Source organism: Chelonoidis abingdonii, chromosome 5 (genome assembly GCF_003597395.2).
Source record: "Chelonoidis abingdonii isolate Lonesome George chromosome 5, CheloAbing_2.0, whole genome shotgun sequence".
NCBI classification, from domain to species: domain Eukaryota; kingdom Metazoa; phylum Chordata; order Testudines; family Testudinidae; genus Chelonoidis; species Chelonoidis abingdonii.
The window spans coordinates 18,522,741-18,535,280 of record NC_133773.1 but is presented as its reverse complement, the minus strand read 5'-3'; the positions used below and the strand labels follow the sequence as shown (position 1 = coordinate 18,535,280).

Here is a 12,540-nt window from a genome sequence, read left to right as displayed (position 1 = left end):
GCAAGCTCTCCTCATGGTCTGTACTGCACTGAGGTCAGCCCGGTCCCTGGGCTTCCACAAGGAGGGATCTTTCTGCAACTCAGCCTGGAACTCAGCAGCTGGAACAAGGATGGGTTCCTGCTCTCTCTTGCTGGCTGGGTCTGAGGCCGCAGCCTCTCTGAGCCATGTCCCTGGGCGTTCCCTCCCCACCAGGTTAGGGTCCTGCACCTCGGGCAGAGTACCTTCCCCATTGTCGGAGCGCAGTGCCCTTCGCTGACTCTGACTACAAGTCACGACCAGGGCAGTCCTTGAGGTCTCCTCCCATTAACACGTCCGTGGGCAAATGTGGGTGTACCCCCACGTCCTTGGGGCCCTCCTTGGCCCCCCACTTCAGGTGTACCCTCACCACGGGCACCTTGAATGGGGTCCCGCCCACTCCCATCAGGGTCAGGTAGGTGTCTGGCACCATCTGATCTGGGGCCACCACCTCGGGCCGGGCCAGCGTCACCTCTGCGCCCGTGTCCCAGTACCCAGTGACCTTCCTCCCATCTACCTCCAGGGAAACAAAGCACTCTTTCCGGAGGAGCAGCCCTGCGCCCACCCTGTAAACCAGCAGCGGGGAGCCCACAGCCCTTTAAATCTCAGCCGTGGCTGGGATTCAAAAGGCTCTGAGCTGCCCACAGCCGCGGGGAGCCCAGAGCTCTTTAAATCTCAGCTGCCAGGACCGGCTTTAGGCCAATTCAACCAATTCCCCTGAAGCGGCCCTGCCCCTAAGAGGGCCCCACGCCCAAGCCCCAGTGCGCTGTACCAGGATGGCCTAGCTTCCCCAGGGGGCAATTTAAAAGGCCTGGAGCTCCCCGCTGGAGCCCCAGGCCCTTTAAATTGCCACCAGAGCACCACTGCTCGAGCGCTGGGGTAGGGCTGTGGGGCTCTGGGGGCTATTTAAAAAGTCCAGGGCTCCCGTTGCTTCTACCGCCCTCGCCCTTTAAATAGCCGCTGGAGCCCCACCACTTCCCTAGGGTTCCTGTGGCTATTTAAAGGGCTGGGGAGGTAGAAGAAGGGGAGCTCCAGGCTCTTTAGCCCCCAGAGCCCTGGGGTAGCGGGGGGTTCCAGGGGCTATTTAAAGGGCTAGGGCTCCAGCTGCCTCTGCTGCTCCGGTCCTTTAAATAGCCACTGAAGCCACACCGCTTCCCCAGGGCTCCCTCAGCCATTTAAAGGGCTGGTGCAGTGGAAGCAGGGGAGCCCCGGGGCCTTTAAATAGCCCCTAAGCCCTGGACTGCTGCTGCTAGCCTGATGGGGGAGGGAGGAGGAGGAGAGGGCACTCACCATACAGGATGGGCTGTACCCCCTGTACCTGTACCAGCTGCCTGCAGCCAACCCCTGCTGCACCTCCTGCCCTGCCTGTAACAGTTCCTGTCTGCAGCCAGCCCATCTCCAGCCAGCCTCGCATCCCCTGCCCTGCCCACACCAGCCCTGCACCCCCTGCTCTGTCTCCAGCCAACCCCTGCTGCACCCCTGCCTGAAGCCAGCCAGTCCCACACTCCTTTGTCTCCAGCCCTGCCAACCCATGCCGCACCCCTGCTTGAAGCCAGCCAGCCCATCCCACACCCCTTGCCCAGCCTGCAGCCAGACCCTACCTCCAGCCCCCTCCCAGCCCCCCACCTCCAGCCAGCCCCATGTCCACTGGTGCCCTGCAGTTCCCAGGGAAGTAACCCTGCACACCTGCTTCAATGAGGTGGGCAGGGAGCAGCTGGGACCCACATATGTGCACCCTAGCACCTTCTCAGGGAGTGGCGGAGCTCATTTCTAGTTCAGACCCATCTCTTTAAAAAAGAACTTTAGGTAGGGTTAACATACATCTGTATTTTCCCGGATGTGTCAGGCTTTTTGGTTCTTAAATCGCCATCCAGGAGGAAAATACAGACGTATGGTAACCCTATTGGTACAAAACAATACATACTGTGGCAGAACTTTTTATAGGGAACCGGTTGCTAAGAAATGAAAGGCTTTTTTTTACATCTTTTTTTTTTCCCAGTCATCCCTGCCGGGGCCCTGCCAAATATGTTTGAATTGGGCCCCGCACTTCCTAAAGCCGGCCCTGCCAGCCGCAGACGGGATTCAAAGGCTCTGGGCTGCCCACAACCGTGGGGAGTCCAGAGGCCTTTAAATCTCAGCCGCAGCTGGGATTCAAAGGGCTCTGGGCTGCCTGCAGAGATTCCCGGCCGTGACTGAGATTTAAAGAGCTCAGGGCTCCCCGTGGCTGCAGGCAGCCCAGAGCCCTTTGAATCCTGGCCACGGCTCCAGCGGATGGGCTGGGGCTGGGATTTAAAGGGCTCGGGCTCCCCTCAGCAGCAGGAGCTCTGGGCCCTTTAAAGCCCTGCTCCAGCCCTGCAAGGCTCCGGGTTCCCCCAGCCGCCGCAGCCCCGGACCCTTTAATTTGACCCTGAGGACTCCCAGCCACCTCTTCAGCTGGGAGCCCCTGGCTGATTTAAAATCAAGTATCACCTCCCCACCCCCTACCTTCCTTTTTGGCCCACAGCTGTTTTGGTGGGGCAGCACTGGGGAAGGAGGGTTTGTTTCTGCAGGGCTGGGCAGTGCTGGGGTGGGGTGTTTCCGCCGGGCCAGGGGGTTTTGGCCCTCAGCTGTTTTCTTTGGAGTAATGTGGCTCTTGCCGCTTTACAAGTTCTGCAGGCCTGATGTAGACTATTAGTCCTTGCCCACAGTTTTATTAGTCACTCCTACTAGACCAATATGGACGAATTGGATTTTGGCTACAGTGTTAGAGAAATTAAGATTTTTGTAGCACAACTACCTTTAGTTAAACTTTGTGTTCAGTCTTCTAAGAGGAGTTCCTCAATATGATTAAGGTACAAGAAACTACTGTCAAATTTTGTATCAAGTAAAGAGTCACATGAAAGCTTCCATCTGGGCAATACCAAACACAAAGTCATGGAAGTCTTGGATTTGTCCAATCAGACTTTTGCAAACATCAGGAAAGAAAGTTGGTTCCTTATCTAGTAATGAGCCTGCAATCACAGTTTTTTAAATTAATGAGCTATTGCATTATTTTTTGAAAATTCATCTTGAGAAAAATAAGTAGGTAGCGTGGCTATTTGGAAATAATAAGGACTATAAATACTGTTTTTAAAAACAGGAGAAATTAAATGTGAATCATCCAAAGTTGCTAAGTAGTATGCAACTCAGAGTCAGATGGGAACAAGGTATTTTACTAAGCTGCTGGAAGTTTGTAAGTAGTATCATGATTTTAGACATCAGAATGGAAGGGGCTGGGGAAAGAATTTTCTTTTAAATACTGAGTAAAGACAACTTTACCATTACTAAGATCACATTCCAGCAGATAGGTTCTGAGCACAAAAGCAACTGAATCATAAGCACTGTACACACAAGATCAGAGAGAAACTTGGCTGTCCTTTTAAATTAAGATGAAAAATAGTGAAAGAAGGAACAGCATTCATGTAACTTGCATAGACTTCAGTAAAGCACATGATACAGTACCTCACTTTTTTGCAATAGTCATTCAAAGTTATTTGGATATAAGTAATTATCTGTCAACCTGAGGAGTGCCACAAATCAGTTAGGTTCATTTTTTTAAAACCAAGTGAATTCAGTTGTTAAAAATTGGGGAAGTAGGAGTAGTAACATGAAATTAAACAAAGGAAAACATGGGAAATTTCAGGTGGTATTTAGAATAACCCTGATGGGAGAATGTAAACTGGCCTCCAAAAGGAAAGATATAAAAGTCTCATTTCTTGAGTTTAAAAGGAGACTGCATAAAATACTAAAATATACTGTAGCAAACCTTCTGGGATTATAGGTAGAATGGATTAGAAGATTTTATAAGTGTTTTCCAGTTAGTTGCTGATTCAGTGGTCTTGCTGTTCACTATACCCTCAATGTTGCTTTGTATGCTTTGTTTAGTCGTATTGGACCTTGTTTTTAAAAGACATTGTACAATGTGTTAACTTTTTTTTTTTTAAGGATGCCTTGAAATTTATCTGGAACACTTAAATAAATAAATCCAGTATAAGACTGACTTAATGACTACAATTGAATGTTCAGTAGAATTGACTTCTCTTGCAGAAGATATGTTCTAAAGTAGAGGGCAGCGAACGATCAGTAGAGAAACTTCTAGCAGAAGTGGACCAACTAAAACAAGAAATAAAAAGAAAAAAGGAGCAGACACAAACTTCAGGTAATGTAGAAAGATCATCAAGCCTCTCCATGGAAACATGAGTTATGTGGCAAAACTGGACCTATAAACAATACTTAATATAACTATTCAAGAATGACATTTCCTTGGAGGAATCCATAAGACATTAAGGTAAACATGATATTTCAGCTATACTTATCCCACTAAATTCAGTCTGGTCTAAAAACCCCACAGTCTGGAATTAATTCTAGAGTCTACATTAGTGAGTAATTTCTGTAGTTGCAATTTCAGAAGTTTGCCACTAGATATATTAAACTACATATGAAACACCACTAGCACTCATCTTTATTCTCAATGTATCAAAAAATAATTTGCTAACCACTGAATTTTTTACAAATGGAGTCTGAAAACAGTTTGGATATTTGGGTTTAGCCAGCATCACTTTCTAACTACCAGTCAAAAGGGAAACTTAATACCTTTTCTTGAAAGAATAATAGTCATAGTACTAATCTTAGGAAGGTAATTGATGTATATGAACATAATTCAGTAGAGAGGTCTATGCTGGTAATGTGCAGAATAGTCCTTTGACTATTCAAGCTATTTTGAAATTCTTGATTTTTTCTATTATTCAGGAGAGAAGTGTGTTTCAGATGAACCAAAGGAGAATGTTTTCCTTTGTCAAGCTTTACAAACGTTTTTCCCAAATTCTGGACTTCAGACCTGCCTTGTTTCCTTAAAAGGCAGGCAGATTTCTAAATACTGCTGTAACACTGACCACAAAATAAATGTAATGGACAAACTGACTCTAATGCAAGAAGACAGTGACTTTCCTGAAGCTGGAACAAGGCAGATAACCAAGCGTAAAGCTAGTGTGACCACAGCTGGACGAAAACCATTCAAGAAATCACGCTCATTGCAACTTCACCATAAGTTACTTAAAGGGGACCAAGACAGAGACCAAGAAGGAAAGCTTTTAATGAGTGGTACTGAAACAGATGAGGAAACTTTGGAGAAACTTAAGGACACTAATGAATATCCACAATCGCCAACTTTTTAATCGTTTTGGGCCAGGTGTAGGATTTTCCTCAGGGTGACTACTGCTGCACCAAAAAACTGCTGCCAACACATTTACTATGTTCCATCAATTGACAGCAGGGCTAAACTAACGTATTTAAGTATCATTTTGTAAAAAATTTTAAATGGAAAACAGTTTTTTTTTAAAATGCAGGTATCTTATTTGGAAAATATAGAGTCCAGATTACATTCCCTCACTCTGCATTCCCTTTCTCTCAGGGCTCACAGTAGGAAGAATAGTAGTAGAGTATAGACATTGAAAACTGAAGAGCTGCTGCAGCTGTCAGAGTTGGGATGTACTTTACCTTGCCTTTTTAAGTGATACTGTGTACTTATTGCTAAAGGAGACTACTACCACATTTAGGCTTTGCTCAGCAGCAGCTGACATATACAGTGCCAAAGCAGCTTGGTATCTGGGTCTGCTACGATGTTATGTTAACAGCAAAAGTTGCTCTGTCTTACTCTAATCACTTGCTCTCTTGCATTCTGACCATTTATATCTTGGGTTTTATTTGCAAATGGCTCCTATGATGAGCAAGTGTAACTCCATGTTTTCCCTTACTTCAAACTCAGAAAGGTATGGAGTAGGGTCCTGCTGCATTTTAAGATCAGGTTATAATGCAAGGAAAACAGCACACAAGTGTTTTGAGAAGTTTTCCACAGGTTTTAAATTTTCTCTATTGCAAACATGGAGAACTTTCTCTCCTTATGAGTGCTCAATTCTGTTTGTTATAGTGTGTAATATCTCAACTTCTTTCTGGCAGTTACGTAAAGGAATGCCAAGCATTTTGAGTATAACTGACCTGAGCATCCATTCTAAAATTGTTAGTATTTTGTTAGAGAAGTAAAGGTTCTGGTAGTAATGAGCACAAACATTATAAATAACTTTATTGTTTTATGCACAATTTACATAATTTACTCCGGATGCCTGATATCACAAATTTTTGGGTCATTAAGAAATGTTGGATCCTTGTACACAACTGGCATAAATCCTGCAAGAAATTAATACTGGTAAGTGTTCAAATTAAAAAAAAAATTGTCTACAAAAACTAGTTTACAGCTATGCTTACCAGTTACATGAGCTCTTTTAATGGCTTTTGAAATCTCTTTCTGTTTCCTCCCACACAAACCTGTAAAGACAGTTCTTTAGTATCTTATTTCAGGTATCCAAACAATAGACTCAGTGATGAGGTCAGTTATTAGGGATTCCCTCGGTCCTTTTTAAAAGGCCTTTTTTCTTACTAGAAAATAAATAAATCAGATTACAGAAACTATTAGTATGTAGAAAGTGTACAATTCAAATGTTTGAATTCCTAATCATGAAAATGCCCAATTCTGTCACATTACTTGGTGGTTTCACAATGGATAGTAATTTGTTGCCACTAAGACGGTTAAATACAAAATGCTAAATTTTAATATTAGCCTTAAGTAAACACTTGTAATAAGATAAACAAAGACTACTTATGAAATTAACATTAGATTGCAGCTTACATACCTGTTATGTGTCTGCCATAAATGCGACCAGTATGTGGAGAAACAAACTGGGATAGCAGCTATTGAAGAACCAAAAATCTTAATAAATATTCTTGCAAACCAGTACCTTTAAACACTAATTTCTTGAAAAAAGTTGTATTCTGACACTATTCTATGCTCCCTATGTTGTGGCATATGACATGATTTGCCTTAAAGAACTTCTCACAACAATAACCTGCTGGCTTTTAAACCAGAATTTAAAAACCATGTATATTAATGTTCTAAATAGGATCTCCTTTTCTGTGGCGCTCATCTTAGTTCTTTACAAATACTAAGAAATTAATTAGCCCCATACCTCCTATGGTTATTATCAGCTGCATTTTACACATCAGGAACTGAGGCACACATTAAGGCCAGAAGTATCTGCTAGCTTTGGAGGTCCAGTCTGAGAATCCTATGGCGTGATTTTTCAGAGAACTCACATTAATCTTTGTTGCAGTTGTGATTGCTCAGCACTTCCGAAAGTCAGAGCCCTAAGCATCTCAAGGAGACAGCTGACAAGTTGTGCCCTTTTTGCAAAACTGAACTTATATTCTTGAGGAAAATTTTTGTATACATTATCAGCCAAATAAATGAATACTAACTTCCCCTAAAAGCTAGTACATTAAGCCAGTGGTGAGCTGCAGCCGGTTCGCACCAGTTCGCTAGAACCAGTTGCTGAAATTAGACACAGGTGGAGAACTGGCTGTTAAAGAGCCAGGCAGGTAGGAGAACAACTCTGGTCCACGGGTCGGATGTGGCCCACAGGACGGTCCTGTCCCCCACCTGAGCTCCCAGGATTCCCTGCTCCCCCCCCAGAGCCGCAGCATGGCCAGCCGGTGCCAGCTGGGCAGCTCAGCTGAGCTCCAGCTTGATCCTGCTGCTTTGAGCGGCCGCAAAGGTAAGGGGGAGTTGTGAGCTCCGGGGCCACCTGGGGTGGGGGGGGAGAGCAAGTGGGGCAATTTGCCCCAGGGCTGGGCCCTGTAGGGGCCCCCAGCCCCACAAGGATGTCTCCCCCCGGGCTCTCCCCCGCTTCCCCCACCCTGCAGAGCAGCAGCATGGCCAGCAGCTGGGCAGCTCAGCTGAGCTCTGGGCTGCCAGCAAAGTAAGGGGGGGGGCTGCGAGCTCCAGGGCTGCGGGGGGGGGGGGGGCAAGTGGGCAATTTCCGCGGGCCCCTGACCCCACGAGGATTCCACCCACCCACCCCGCAGTGCTGCAGCATGGCCAGCAGCTGGGCAGCTCAGCTGAACTCCTGAGTCGTCCTGCTGCTTTGAGCTGCCAGCAAGATAAGGGGGAGGGGGGACTGTGAGCTCCAGGGGGACGGGGGGCAGTGGGGCAATTTGCCCCCGGCCCCACAAGTATGTCTCCCCACACCCCGGCCCCTCCTCTGCTTCCCGCCCCCTTAAATCAGAACTTTTTATAGGAAACCGGTTGTTGTGATTTTGGCAGCTCATCACTGCATTAAGCTCTTCACTCTTCTGAATGTTATGCCTCACCCACAAAACCGTGTTGGGAGTGTCTCCTCCAGTAAGGCTAGAAGGCCCAAACTAATAAGATTTCAGTCTTCTAGTCACTCAAAGCAAATGATAGTTCAACTGATCACTGTCCTAACCTTCTGCCCCTTGTGGAGAGCCCTTCAGGATCAGTCTAGGTTTGCATGCCGTGCTCATCACCATAAAAATCATACCTGTGCGCTAAATACATCCCCCAGCAGTGCCATTAAAAGCAACAAAGTGAAATTGACTGTCGATTTACCTCTGGTTCTGCAGTTGCAGCATTTCCTCCAGCTAGTACAAAGAGAACAAGCCAGTGGGGAGTATTGCTCACACTCTCCCCCAACTTCATACTCCTTATTTCTGGAATTGAACCCCTCTAGACCCATTTTTCCCTGGTTCCTCCTGCCTAAATAGCAACTACCCCACAAAGGCAGTTGTTTCATCAATTTTGTAAGACAATCACTGCACAAATTCATATTGTAAAGAATCTCACCTGTACATTCTTGTAATCTACATTTATTCCACACAAGAGACATCTTTTAGGAGGCTCCTTATAGGGGCTTTCCATTTCAATTGGCTGAAATAAGAAGCAGTTTAAATTTTTTTTATTCCCTCCACAATGGGACAAAAAATAAAGTGGCTATATACAAAAGAGATGATATTCTACTTCTTGATTTCTTTGGAACACAAATAAAAACATCTGTAAAATTGAAGGCTGATTTTAAGACTTAGCAGTAGCATGTCATTAGAGGTGGTTTCATATGGCAAACCCAGACCTTTGCTTCCCAGGCTGCTATAGATTAAAAGTAGGGCTGTTGATTAATCAAAGTTAACTCGTGCTATTAACTCAAAAAAGTTAATCACAATTCAAAATTGTGGTTAATCGTAGTTTTATTTGCTTTGTTAGACTACCAATTTAAATTTATTAAATATTGGGTGTTTTTCTACACTTTCAAATATATTGATTTCAATTACAACACAATTCAAAGTGTACAGTACTCACTTCATATTTTTATTACAAATATTTGCACTTTAAAAATGATAAATTCAACTCACCTCATACAAGTACTGTACTGCAATCTCTTTATTGTGAAAGGGCAACTTACAAATGTAGATTTTTTTTGTTACATAACTGCACTCGAAACAACGTAAACTTTAGAGTCTACAAGCCCACTCAGTCCTACTTCTCGTTCAGTCAATCGCTAAGACAAATTTGATTACATTTATGTGAGATAATGCTGTCCACTTCTTATTTACAAAGTCACTAAAAAGTGAGAACAGGTGTTCGTATGGGACTTTTGTAGCTGGCATTGCAAGGTATTTACTTGCCATATGTGCTAACCATTCATATGTCCCTTCATGCTTCGGCCACCATTCCAGAGGACATGCTTCCATGCTGATGATGCTTGTTAAAAAAACAATGCATTAATTAAAACTGACTGAACTCCTTGGGGGCGGAGAATTGTATGTCTCCAGCTCTATTTTACCAGCATTCTGCCATGTATTTCATATTATAGTCGTCTCGGATGATGACTCAGCACATGTTGTTCATTTTAAGAACACTTTCGCTGCAGATCTGACAAAATGCAAAGAAGACACCAATGTAAGATTTCTAAAGATAGCTATAGAACTCGGCCCAAGGTTTAAGAATCTGAAGTGCCTTCCAAAATCTGAGAGAGATGAGGTGTGGAGCATGCTTTCAGATGTCTTAAAAAAGCAACACTCTGCTGCAGAATCTACAGAACCTGAACCACCAAAAAAGAAAATCAACCTTCTGCTAGTGGCATCTCACTCAGATGATGAAAATGAACATGCTTCGGTCCATACTTCTTTGGACTGTGATCAAGCAGAACTTGTCATCAGCAAGGACGCATGTCCCCAGGAATGGTGGTTGAAGCATGAAGGGACATGAATCTTTAGCACTTCTGCATGTAAATATCTTACAATGCGGCTGCAACAGTGCTATGAGAATGCTTGTTCTCACTTTCAAGTGACAATGTAAATAAGAAGTGGGCAGCATTATCTCCCATAAACGTGAACAAACTTGTTTGTCTTAGCAATTGGTTGAACAAGAAGTAGGACTGAGTGGACTTTGTAGGCTCTAAAGTTTTACATTGTTTTCTTTTTGAATGCAGTAATTTTTTGTACATAATTGTACATTTGTAAGCTCAACTTTCATGATAAAGAGACTGCACTACAGTACTTGTATTGGATTAATTGAAAAATACTATTTCTTATTTACAATGCAAATATTTGTAATCAAAAATATGAAGTGAGCACTGTTCACTTTGTATTCTGTGTTATAATTGAAATCAATATATTTGAAAATGTAGAAAACATCCAAAATATTTAAATAAATGGTATTCTATTATTGATTAACAGCATGATTGTGATTAATTTTTTGAATTGCTTAACAGCCCTAGTTAAATGTAGAGATACTGATCTTGTCTGTAAGGCACTTTTCTACTTCTGTGTATAGATGTCATCATCTTAGTATTGAGCATCTTCCAGATATTTAAAAGATAGAAAATAGTAACTCTTCCCTCATCCCCACTTTATAAAATAAATGCCTTTTAGTTTGTTCTATGTAGCACCACCACGACAACTGCTGGAACTCAATAGGTGGAAGCAGAAGGTTTCCTGGTTCCCTTCCTTGCTCGAAGGATGCTCCTCTAGGATTTACATAATGGAGGGCTGAATGTGACTATATTAAGACAAGGGGAGGGGGAAGGGTGGCTGAGTGGGGGATGTAGGGACACATGGGGACAGGGGCTGATGTGGGGTCTGCATAGGGGAGAGTCCCTAACAATTGTCTCACCCCAAAAAAAGACAGTTCCATACTTCTCACACCCACACCCAACAGCCCTCTAGGTTCACCTCCAGACTTCTTCCCAGCAATTACTTCCTTCTCCCTCAGCTCCTCCATTACCCCTGACTCCCCTAAGCCTTTCCACTCCTTCTGAGGGGTGCAGGAAATAAGTTTCTGTATTGTAGTTTAAATGAATTATTACTCAAATTTATATATTAATATGCCTACTAAGGAATCTATTTGTCAAAAAACATTTCCTGAATCTTTGTTTTTGTCTGTATTGTTACAGATATACTTGTTGACAGATGTTTTGAAATCAATTACTAAAATTGAAACTGGCATGATTATGTTATGTTGAAAAATAAAATATGCAGTATTTTTAGCACAGAATTGCCCCAGGAGTAAACTCATACTTTTAAGAGCTGTTTTTCGCAGCACTGTAAGCTTAGTTAACTACAAAATATGTCAAATTAATGCCTCTTACCAGATCCACTTTGTGGGACACCTGTTCCTGCTGTGAACTATATCCCCTTCTCCACAACACTGTTGCCAGAACAAAATAAAAGCAACTGTTAAATCACTTTAAAAATACTGCCTCTAAACAACAACAAAACAAAAAAAGGCCACAATTTCCTGCCTAAACTGAAAGTTGTGCATCTTCCAAGAAGAGAGGTGGGTTGATTGTCTAAGAAGTTCTTCCATTAAGGGATTACGCACAAGGTCAGGAAGACCCTTCTCTGAACGCTCAATGTCTTCACCTGCTGTTTGTTCCCCTATTTTAAAATACTCTTACAGGTGTATTAACATAACATTTCTGAAGTAGGCAAGAGACCTCCTGGCAGCAGGAATCCTGCAAACACCAACCTCTGGCTCCATCCGTGAGCAGGCGAACCCTGCCGCCCTATATTGACCAGGACAGGGGTGACGAAAGCTCGGCGTGGCGATCCTCGCCTGCCTCCTGCGGGGGACAATCCCCGAGGCTTCAGAGGAGAGACACCGCAGAGCCCCCCGTCCGTGGCGGTACCATCCCAGAGGGGTCGGTGCTCTGCGGCCTCATCACGCTCAGGGCGGGCGCTGCCGAGGCTGCAGCCCGGCCCTGCGGAGCCGCGGCACCCAAGCCGCAGAGAGAGCGCGAATCCGGGCCAGGTGCTACACGTACCGCCCCTCCCGCCCCCGAGGCCTCTCACCCGCGCAGGAGGTGCTGGCGCCTTTACCAGCTGCCAGGATCTGCTGGAGTCTTCCCAAGCCCCGGGATGAAACCACTAACGTGGCCACCATCTTCCTCTCCCTTGGCCCTTCACAGGACCCGTCCAACTGTCGCTACACTGTGCCGAAACCAATGGGGCTTGGTGTCCTTGCCCAACAAGTAAAAATGCTACCCAATCAGAGCGCAGCTAGCCACGAGGCAGCCAATGGGAACACGAACGCTACGTAACGACTTCGCTCTTCTGACTTTTCTTTTTAATGGTTGTTTGAAGAACGGAAATGACATTTGGGAC

General features: G+C 44.5%; 2 protein-coding genes across 3 annotated transcripts in view; one reads left to right on the top strand and one right to left on the bottom strand.

The window, feature by feature from the left end:
- Positions 1–6,671, top strand: part of ABRAXAS1 (abraxas 1, BRCA1 A complex subunit) — a 23,077-nt gene extending 16,406 nt beyond the window's left edge. Inside the window, exons 7-8 of the mRNA XM_032800403.2 lie at positions 4,081–4,192; positions 4,783–6,671. Of these exons, the coding sequence (XP_032656294.2) occupies positions 4,081–4,192; positions 4,783–5,207 (537 nt within the window). The 3' untranslated portion in view covers positions 5,208–6,671. The remainder of the gene's footprint in view (positions 1–4,080; positions 4,193–4,782) is intronic.
- MRPS18C (mitochondrial ribosomal protein S18C) lies at positions 6,096–12,540 on the bottom strand. Of its 2 annotated transcripts, none has more exons than XM_032800432.2 (6): positions 12,229–12,540; positions 11,526–11,584; positions 8,726–8,809; positions 6,720–6,777; positions 6,295–6,354; positions 6,096–6,216 (listed from the first exon to the last, which is right to left on the bottom strand). In XM_032800432.2, the coding sequence occupies exons 1-6, from the start codon at positions 12,317–12,319 to the stop codon at positions 6,140–6,142; spliced, it is 429 nt and encodes a 142-aa protein (XP_032656323.1). In that variant the 5' UTR covers positions 12,320–12,540; the 3' UTR covers positions 6,096–6,139. The 2 variants fall into 2 exon arrangements, with proteins under 2 accessions (XP_032656323.1, XP_032656324.1); XM_032800433.2 differs by having other exon boundaries at positions 12,256–12,372.